This window comes from Nuphar pumila, chromosome 7, assembly GCF_984573655.1.
Source record: "Nuphar pumila chromosome 7, dmNupPumi1.hap1.1, whole genome shotgun sequence".
Classification (NCBI taxonomy): Eukaryota; Viridiplantae; Streptophyta; class Magnoliopsida; order Nymphaeales; family Nymphaeaceae; genus Nuphar; species Nuphar pumila.
Window position 1 is genome coordinate 4,262,010 of NC_143255.1, and position 10,257 is coordinate 4,272,266.

A 10,257-nucleotide genomic window follows, 5' to 3' on the forward strand; every position below is an offset into this window, starting at 1 on the left:
TGATCAGGTCGTAGATGGCAGATTCAAAGATGGGTGTGTCTATCAAAGGAGAAACAATATCATCAGTCCACAATCAGAAGATAATAGAATTGGTGAAGATCATGTGATTCATAACCAGCCTGAAACCAGAAGATCAAGCAAGATTCGACATCCAGTTTAAAAATGGGTCAGCTATCTAAATTTCAGCATTGAACATCAAGCTTTTCTCACAAGAATTAAAAAGCAAGTTGAGCCTCATTCCTATACTCAAGCAGCTCAAAGTAGGAGGTGGATTGAAGACATGAATGAAGAAATGAGTGCCCTGCATGAAAGCAAGGCCGGTGAGATAGTAAAACGGCCTCCAGACAAAATGTTGTTGGGTCAAAATGGGTTTATAAAATTAAATATGAACCTGATGGAAGTATAGAAAGATATAAAGCTCAACTCGTCGCCAAAGGTTTCACACAAAAACATGGTTTTGATTATGATGAGACCTTCACTCCCATAGTAAAAATGAGAACATTTCAAGTAGTTTTATCTCTTGTTGTTGACCATGGCTGGGTTTTAAATCAACTGAATGTCAAGAATGCATTTCTTCACGAAGAATTGAAGGAAGAGGTTTATATGGAGCAGCCACCAGGATACAATGAGGATGATCCAAGAGATTATGTCTGCAGATTAAGAAGAGCAATTTGCGGTCTCAAACAGACTTCCTGGTCGTGGTTTGAGAGTTTTTTATTATAGATACAAAAACATGGTTTTTATGGATCACATTTGATACACTTATTGTTTGTTCACAAAGGTAAGAATTACATGATTGTTCTTCTTATATATGTTAATGATATAATTAGCACAGGAAGCTCTGAAGAACACATTGAGGAAATCAAGGGCGTTGAAAAAAAGGTTCAAGATGACAAATCTTGAGAAACTGAGATATTTTCTTGGAATAGAAGTTGATAGAAAGCAAGATGAGGTGATCTTGTCTCAACAAAAATATACTCTTGATCTCCTCAAGAAAACAGGTATACTAGACTGCAAACCTCTATTAACTTCAACTCCTATTCATCAGAAACTAAGAATGGAGGAAGGAGAAATATATGAAAATTTGACAGAATATCAGAGTATTGTGGGAATGCTGCAAATTTTGACTTTCACTAGTCCAGATGATGTTTATGCTGTGAATCAGGTGTCTTAATTTATGCATCAGCCAAGGATTATTCACATAAAAGCTGTGAAAAGAATCCTAAGATATCTCAAAGGGAAGTTAGGTGATGGCTACACTATGAGAGACGAAGGCAAGGAGAAGATATGCTTATAATTATGATATTTGCTTATGCGGATTGGGCAGGTAATCCAGATGAGAGGAGATCGGTTTTAGGCTAATGTATTTTTATTGGAGGAAACTTGGTTTCTTGGTCTAGCAGAAAACAAAAGGCAATGGCAAGGTCCAGTACTGAAGCAGAATACATGGACATGGTTGTTGCATCCTCCGAATTGGCTTGGCTTAGGTTTCTATTGAGTGACTAAAATGAAAAGATTCCTAAGTTTATATTGTTTTGCGACAATTGAAGTGCCATCAAAATATCCTTCAATCCTATATACCATGGGAGAACAAAACATATAGAAATAGATCAACACTTCATTAGAAACAAAATTTAAGATGGAGAATTGAAAGCAAAGTTTGTTGGAACGAAAAATCAAGTTGCTAATTTATTTACAAAAGGATTGACAAAACGAAGATTTTGGTATCTTAAGTCCAAGTTGTCTATGGTTATCATCACATATACAACTTTAGAGAGGTTGTTGGAATGTGATTTGGGTATGATCTGAATCAGGATTCTTGATCCAGATCCAGATCCAATACACAGTGTTTGGATTATAGCAGATTCCTATTTATAACTGATTCATGTCTCCATGTTTTATTTTACATTGTTGCCCTTCTAATGTAATTGTAAATAGTAATTTAATGAAGGCATTCTTGTAATGTAACAAAGTGTAACTATTTTCTATTATAAAGGAAGGAGTCACAATTTTCTATAGAGAGAAAACGTAAGGTTACAACCTCAACTCGTCTCCTCATCTACTGTTGATCTTTCAAGAGAGAGAGGGAGAGGAGAGTTAGTGAGAGAGAGAGAGTGAGAGACACAGAGATGGAGAGGAGAGTCAGAGCGAGAGAGAGAGAGGGGGGGTTGTACCTAAAGACACCATGGTCGCTAAAAATCACCGAAGGTCGCAGGAAGTCGAGAACAAGAGAGAGACAGAGTTCAGATTTGGGAAATTCGAAACCCTATTCGACTTTCCCTTTTATAATGTTATAATGACCATTATAACCTTTAAGAAAAGGGTATTCCTTTTTAAAAAAATTGGTAAAAAAAAGTTTTTAAGGGCTAAAATTGTCCATTCTTGGGAAGCTCGCTTCCCATTTAAAAATGGTGCTTCTCCAACATTTCGAAAGCATCGCGTTTTGGGGAAGCACGCTTCCCCATGCCTATGGGCACTTCCGATAACCCTGGTTTTGTCAGTATCATTGCAAATCAGCCGATTTGTATCATATCGGCCTAAAATCAATTCACAATGAGGCACTTCGACCCTCAGCTGATTGTTAATATTCTAATATTCTTTAAAATGTTTTAATATTTTTTATCATTTTTTAATAATTCTTTCTTAATTATTTCCTATTTTTTATATTAAAAAGGTAAAAATGGCGGATTCAGCATGATTCGCTTCAGAATCCAAATCGGCCAATTCTTTCATTTAATAAGCCTCGTTTTGAAAAATTCAGGTATGATACTGATAGTGACAACATTGATCCTACCCATTAGTGAACTTGAATAGGCAGCCCAAAATCAGAGATTGGGTAAAGTAGGCTAGATCCTAGATCCAAGTAGGAGCCACAAAGTTTGACAGGTTTGCAAAGTTTGGTCAAGAGGTTTCATCCCTTCAAGCAAGTAATGACAGTTCAATGGGTTCTAGTTCTTCTGACTGAAAGCTATTATCAAGCCAAGGCAGAAGACAAAGAAGACAGATAAAGTTGTTTGCAACAACATAAAGGCAGGAACATGCTCCACAAACTTTTAGAAGACACTAGACCTGTGGCAGGAAAAGATATGGAATGCTGTCATGTGATTGGACCTTTAAATACATCAACAAGTCTAGTGAAGAGTGGACTAACTTCACAAGGATTCTTGCTGGATGCAGTTGCCCGTTACACAGAAGGGAATTTATCAATGCAGAGACAGGTTAGTATAAAATTTTCTAGCCCATACTCAATGGAGACTGGAAACCAAAAGTCAAACCTTTCCATTAGAAACCATATGGGGGTTCAGGCCTTCTCCAAGAGTTATACTCCTCACGTAGCTAGTTGGTTTTGGTAAAGGCTTGATGCAACATAGAGTAGGTGGCATGCACTAGAGACATGCATCGAGGTATGAAGTGGAAAATGGTTTATGGCAGCTCATTATACATGGTATGTCTGGGCAGAATCCTAACAAAGATGTATCCAAAGTATGGTTGATTCCCTTTGCATTTTCTCAGAACTCACATTGACGTCTAGGTGAGTGCCTCGATCAATTAACGGTGGGTTGAAAACTCTTTGATTTTGTTCATGTTGAATAGACATGTAACATGCATGTTATATGTTTATCATTCACAACCAACAAGATTGCAGCACAGATAATATTGCACAGAGCCCACGTATGGCAACTAGCTACAATTATTTCCTGTTTTACATTGACTATCTTCAAAAGGAAGAAAAAAAAAACAGCCTAACCCATACCTTAAGAGAAACTTTCAATTGGTTAATACTTAATACTTCTAAAAAAGAATATAGTTACAGAGTTTGGGCATTACTTTCTACAGGTGACACAAAACATACTAATGCAAGGTGAGAACTACAATGCTTCAGTGACTTTCGGAAATCCCCCGATGGTCAAATGAAAGAACTTCAATACAACAGAAGCCAACAATAAAATTATATGCAACATATTCAACATTTAAGGTTATTATGCAGTTGGAGAGCAAAGTTGTGCTTGCACATGCATTCACGTAAAAATCAGCAAATATATCATTAGAAGGCTTGCATGACTTTAAACTTGGGTTCTCAGAAATTCACCTGTTGCAAGGAGAAATTCATGGGGATGAAAGTCCATGCACTGTATTTGCCCTTCATGACACTTAAAATCATGCAAGAGCTTTCCAGCAGTCAGATCCCACAACTGTTCACATAACAACATGCAACACATAAAATGACTTGCTTTCTCACAAATAAATTTCCATAACAGTTCATCTCTGGGAATGGAGTGAAACACATGCAAGATCTCTAACTTACCTTTACAACATGATCTTCACCACCAGAAACAACCCAACGTCCATCTGGAGTGAATCTAATGGCATTAACACCTCGACTATGCCCCTTGTATGTGTGAATGCACCCTTTTCTTCTAATATCCCATATCTTCAAATTAGTATCCAAAGAACCAGATGCAAAGAACTCGCCAAAAGGATGGAAATCAACAGATATACAATTCGATCTGTGACCAGTAAGTGTCCTAACAACTGTGATACAATGATAGCAGCATAAAACCAAATCAGAGAACCGATTCACAATATCATCAGAAACCCAAGATTTCAAGATTCAAGGTAATAACAGAAACATAATGGCTGTACTCCACAAGAACTCACTTTTTGCCTCTTCCAGATCCCAAAGCTTTATTGTGCCACTGGAGGCTCCAGCAACCACCAAGACTTCTGAAGAGTCAAATGTCACAGACTCAACTGGGCTCGTGTGACCAGAAAGGCTCTGCAGATTTAAATAAGAACACACTTAGGGTCCATCTCAAGCACAAAAGTCTGTCCCATAAAACAGATTCCTCTGCTGCCAAAATTAAAAATGAAATGCAAAAACTGTCTCATCAAATATGTTGAGCAAGTGGCCACAATTGTAATAAGTGTAAAAGGTGAATAATCAGATATTTATATGTGATATTCGATGCGCCTCACATTGAAAGTTTAAAAGGAAACCTGAACGAAAGACCTAACCACAACCAACCACTAAAATTCTAGATAAAACTAACATTTGTAATTCAACAATGCTACTAAGGATTTTCATGCACCCATTGAATATAGTGTCTTTTTTTCTCCCCATATTTCAAAAGCCATACAACCAAGAAAGGAAATATCAAAGCTGCTTGAACACTAAAACAAACAATCACAGCACTCTTTGGTAGCTAACAACATGGAGCATTTCAAAACCAAAAACAAAGATTCAGAGTTGCAGAGAAATGAAAGAAGAATGAGATAAATCATAGTTACCAAGATAAGAAGTGGGTGAAAGAAGTGATGCATAGAAATGAATAAAAAATTATTGTAATGAATGAAGCGTGAAGATTTAAGAAGCATAAAAGGAAGAAAGTAAGAAGATAATGAAAACCTGTAAGAATAAATATAAAAAAGTAGACAAAAAACAGTGTTTTTACTTATATGCAGAGTTAAGCCTTTTGCTCAAAAATACCCATCAAATGTAAGTTTGACAATACAAATTTGAAAAGAAAAACAATTCTTCTAATATGAAAAGTATATTTCCAACATCAATGAAAGTTCAATTTCATATAGAGGGAAGCGAGCTTCCCATAAAGTCCAGGAAGCATGAAATAAGTGTGAGGTTTCGCACTTTCAAAGCAAGCTTCAGAGGTGTTTACAAGGTTCCAGCAACTGTGGATAAAATAGCCTGACATGCCATCCACAAAGAACTAAGCAACAAATTCTCAAGAACATTATGGAAATGCGAACATTGATTTCAAGGCTGATTCAATCATTAGGAATCATAATTCACCAGTCTCTCTGGCCTAGCCTATCTATACCCAAACAATGATAATTGTTATAATCAAATAACAAAAGCCCGTTGTCTGGAAACTCTAAAACCTCTTTGCCTTCACAATTCACCAGCACCAATTTAAAAATTAATAAAAAAACGTCTCCTTAAAACAAAGTAACGAGAGCCCATCATGAAAAAAATCCCTAAAACCTATCTACACCTCCATAATTCGCCAAGATGATGAAAACCCACTTCCCAAAAAACCCCAAATCACTCATAAACACAGAGAAAACGCCGGCATCAGCTACTCAAACAACCAATCATAGAAATTTCAATAAAAAAAAACATAAAAAAGGGGATTCGAACCAACCAGGATGGAATTAGGTTTACCAATCGCCCAAAGATTAACCTTGTGATCCTCCCCGCCGGTCACGACGACTCTGGACGATTTCTTCCCAATCTTCAAGCAATTCACATTCGAGCTATGCGCAACGAATTCCTCTGATCTAGAGTCAAGAAAAAAAACCAAAAAAAAGAAAAGAAAAACTAATTCGAGAGAGAGAGAGAGAGACAGAAATCTCTAAGATCCTACCGACGAACTCACCGCCCTTAAAATCGAAACCAGAAAAGAAGTTGGGGCAAACCACAAAAAAGAACCCAACAAAACAATACAAGGAAAAAAGACAGACAGAAAGGAAAAAGGACTCTCTTTTGCTTCTGCGAAGAGGATACGGAGTTTGTACCCACGCTTCATCTTCGAAAAGAATCATCCACACGCGCGCGCACGTGCGAGCGACGGTTGGCACGTGCCTGCGGGAGTCAGGAAGGAGGAGCGAGTGCGAGAGGCGAGGGGATCTGGTGCGAGTCGCAGAGGAGGAAGACCGCCATTGTTAGATTTAAGAGAGAGAGAGAGAGAGAGAGGGTTTTACTTTAATTTTTTTCTAAAATTTTATTGTTTTCCTTTAATCTTTTTAAATAAATTTTTTATTTTGAGAGATGGGTGGGAGGGAAAGTGGCATGTGGTGATATGGGTAGGGGAGATGCGATGTGGTCTGTGGGGGCAGGAACTCTCTCTCTCTCTCTCTCTCTCTCTCTCTCTCTCTCTGGTTGGTGCAGTGTGAAATCAGAAAATGAAAATTGGAACAGACTGCTGCTCCTGCCCTTTTGATGTTGTTCTGATAATGACAAAATTCCCCACGAGGGTTAAAAAAAATGAAATTTTTATTGGCACTTAATTTTCAGCATAATTAAAAAACGCAACTATATTGTGAAATTTTAAAAAATGTGGCCAAACTTTGTTATGATTTTTCAGAAAGGAAAAACCGTAAACAGTTTTGACAGTAAATATATAGTAGAATCTCGAATATAATGTTGACATATTTTGTATCACTTTTAAAGTTCAATTTTCTTTGTATCAAGTGAAACCACCCTTTGCCCAAGGGGGATTGAGGTAGTGGGACAGGTCCTTGGCTGCTAGAAGGACAGTCAAAGTTAGATTTGAATGGGTGTTCCTCTGCGCGTAGGCACGATGATCGTAGGTATGGCAGGTTGAGCCAGCGGAACTAGGTTTTTGTGACGGATGCGGTTTCTTCAGTTATAAATTCAAAAAAAAAAAAAAAAAAGTTAAACCACCTATTGTCTCAAAGGGTCAGCATAGTTGGATTGGGTCTTGGCTGTCAGACAAGCAGTCGGGAGGGGTTTCATTTCTGCAAGAGCTAAAGCTGAAGCCCAACATAAGCCTTGGTGGCGAGGGTCCTAGTCGGGGAGTTTTACTTCCTTGAGGGTCGATATGAGATATACCTGCTATTGGGGGCTCAGGTTTCTTCCTGTAATAAATAAAATAAAAAGTTAAACCAACCTTTTTAAGTTCGAATCATGAATTGATTAACCCTTAGATTGCTTATGAAAAGAAAAAAAAATCAACCTGTCATGGGCCCATGCCATAAAGAACATGATGGTCCAAAAGTGATGTATTTTAAAGATAAATAAAAAAAGTAAGAATCAATGTTTATAAAAGGAAGAAATCAAATCAAAACTCACCTAATTCATAAGCCTTCCAAAATAGTATGACATATAAGATGCATTTATGTGCTTCTAAAAGTTAGGGCTTTCCATGAAAATGCATAAATGGAGATGGATTTTCCTAGGCCCCACCACGGCAATGCAAACTGTAGGCTTTCTTTCACCAAATCAACCTGACCCTCTTTTCTTATGATAACTTTTCGTGGGAGGAGGTGTTGGGTTTTCCTGGATTTGCTTTCCACGGACAAAAGTTATGCAGCACAAATGCAAAGGCACTAATGAGATACAAAGATGCTTGGAAATTAGGATACACTTACAGGGATCAGGCAAGGTTTTTCAAAAGTGTAAGCTGGGTGATTCACAAGGACGGCGTAATACAAAGGGAGTGGGGGAGGGTGGAAGGAAATTCTGATTAGAATTTCGACAGGGAGCAGAGTGTATATAGAGGTCTCACGAGCAGACATTGGCATATCTCTGTTAGACAGGCCTGAAGGAAAGGGAAGGCCCAATATAGTTCCATGCGCCCCAAAAGGGGTTGGATGGGGCCTAGGCCGTTAGGCAGGCGGTCTAGGTTCAAATCCTATGGGCATCACCTCTTGCGCAAGCTGAAGCATGGCGATTTCATGGGGGCAAAGGTAATAAGCTCATGGAGTTTTATGCTGCCAAGACAATGGTTGTAAGTAGAGCCGGCATAGCTAGCATGCTAGCTCTTTGGTCCTAGGTGTGGTTTTTGTTGGAATTTGATTCAAAACCATCTTTATGTACTTTTATTTTTCGTTTTTTACTAAGTTTGTGAGTAATGGATTCTCTACAAAAATTTAATCTCACATTGAAGGTTTTTTTGAAAACTTTTGTCCTTACGTAGAGGGATAGTGTCTTAAAGGTCAAGGACCACAAGTACATTAGATCTTAGGCTTGTGTATCACTTTATTTTTGGACCTTGCTCTTTGACTTATCTTTTTACTTCTTGGGATAAATTTAATCTTTAAGTCTAAAACCAACCTTTGACTAAGCTTTGAAACTGTTGAACCATGGCCTAATTTTTGCATAGGCATTTATAGTCCAAAATGGAACTTAACCCTTCCATGATCATTTTGGACCCGCTTTGGCGCCCCTCTTTGCATAATCATTTGGGCCATTATGGCTGATCGTTTTGGCTAGTCATGGCCTATTTATTTAGGTTTGGCTTTGGTATTTGATTTATCTTTTTAGTACTTAGGACATATTTAATCTTCAAACCTAAAATTGACCTTTGACCAAGCCTTGAAATTGTGATTGACTTAGCATTGATTTCTCTTCAAATCTTTTGGATCATATCTGGATCCATTTAGACCATGCCAAACGTTTTTGCATGATCATTTATAGTCCAAAACAAAACTTAACCCTTTCAAAGTCATTTTGGACCCGCTTTGGCACCCCCCTTTGCATAACTCTTTGGACCATTATGTTTGGCCATTCTGACTAGCCATGGCCTATTTATTTCTTGTTGTTTGGGCACTTTAAGGTTTTTATGGGTGGCCTGAGGCTGAGGCCTATATAAACTCCAACCATTTCTCATTTCTTTCATCTCTCCTCTCCTATATTCTCTCACGAGTGCTCTCTCTCTCCCTCTCCCACGAGCTCTACTCTCCTTTTTTGGATTTTGAGATTTTAGTTTGGATATCTATCCAGGATCTAGATCTTGTTCTTCTTCAAATTCTTATTTGGATCCATATCCAATAATAGTTTAGATCCAGATCTAGTTACAGTTCTGATTCTGATCCAGTTGCTATTCGAATTCAGATCCAACTACAATTTAGATCCTGATCTATATCTAATTACAATTTGGATCCTAATTCAATTGCTATTCAGATTCAAATCTAGTTATAGTTTGGATCATGATCCAATTGTTATTCAGATCCAAATCCAGTTATAGTTCGAATCTTGGTCCAATTGTTGTTTAAATTCATATTTAAATACAGTTTTGATCCATATTCAGTTGCAGTTTGGATCCATATCCACCCTTGTTCAAAATCTATATCTATAACCAGGATTCATACCTAATTCGAACTTAGATCTTTCTATCATAATCAAGAGGTTCTTCAAGGTGGTTCGTGTCGAGGTTATTGGGCTCACCCAGTATAGACTGTGGTCCAATCATTCACAAGAAGGTGAAGCTCAGTTGTTTCCTAAGAGCATAGCCACACGAGTACCCATTACACCAAGAACTTGATCCTAAGTGGGGCAAGTATCGCTTGAAAGATAGCGCATTTACGTGTGCCTCTGAGCTCACTAATTCAATCTTGATTGCCTGACTCACTAAGTTGTAAAAATTTTGATAATTTTTTCATGAAAATTTATAAAAAAAGGTTATGGTCATAACTAAAAATCATAACTTTATGGCTAAAACATTGTCTTTTTTTGCTTCCGGTGCCATGAAAAGACACTGGGTGGATAAACCTCAA

The 10,257-nt window shown here is 37.7% G+C and overlaps 1 protein-coding gene across 1 annotated transcript in view; it reads right to left on the reverse strand.

Annotated features, from left to right (window-relative positions):
* LOC149830921 (katanin p80 WD40 repeat-containing subunit B1 homolog KTN80.3-like) overlaps nucleotides 1-6,734 on the reverse strand; it is a 30,238-nt gene extending 23,504 nt beyond the window's left edge. Inside the window, exons 1-5 of the mRNA XM_090011921.1 lie at nucleotides 6,524-6,734; nucleotides 6,162-6,292; nucleotides 4,660-4,777; nucleotides 4,307-4,533; nucleotides 4,091-4,193 (exon numbers count right to left, since the gene is read on the reverse strand). Of these exons, the coding sequence (XP_089868047.1) occupies nucleotides 4,091-4,193; nucleotides 4,307-4,533; nucleotides 4,660-4,777; nucleotides 6,162-6,292; nucleotides 6,524-6,545 (601 nt within the window). The 5' untranslated portion in view covers nucleotides 6,546-6,734. The remainder of the gene's footprint in view (nucleotides 1-4,090; nucleotides 4,194-4,306; nucleotides 4,534-4,659; nucleotides 4,778-6,161; nucleotides 6,293-6,523) is intronic.
* Nucleotides 6,735-10,257: the final 3,523 nt, after the last annotated feature.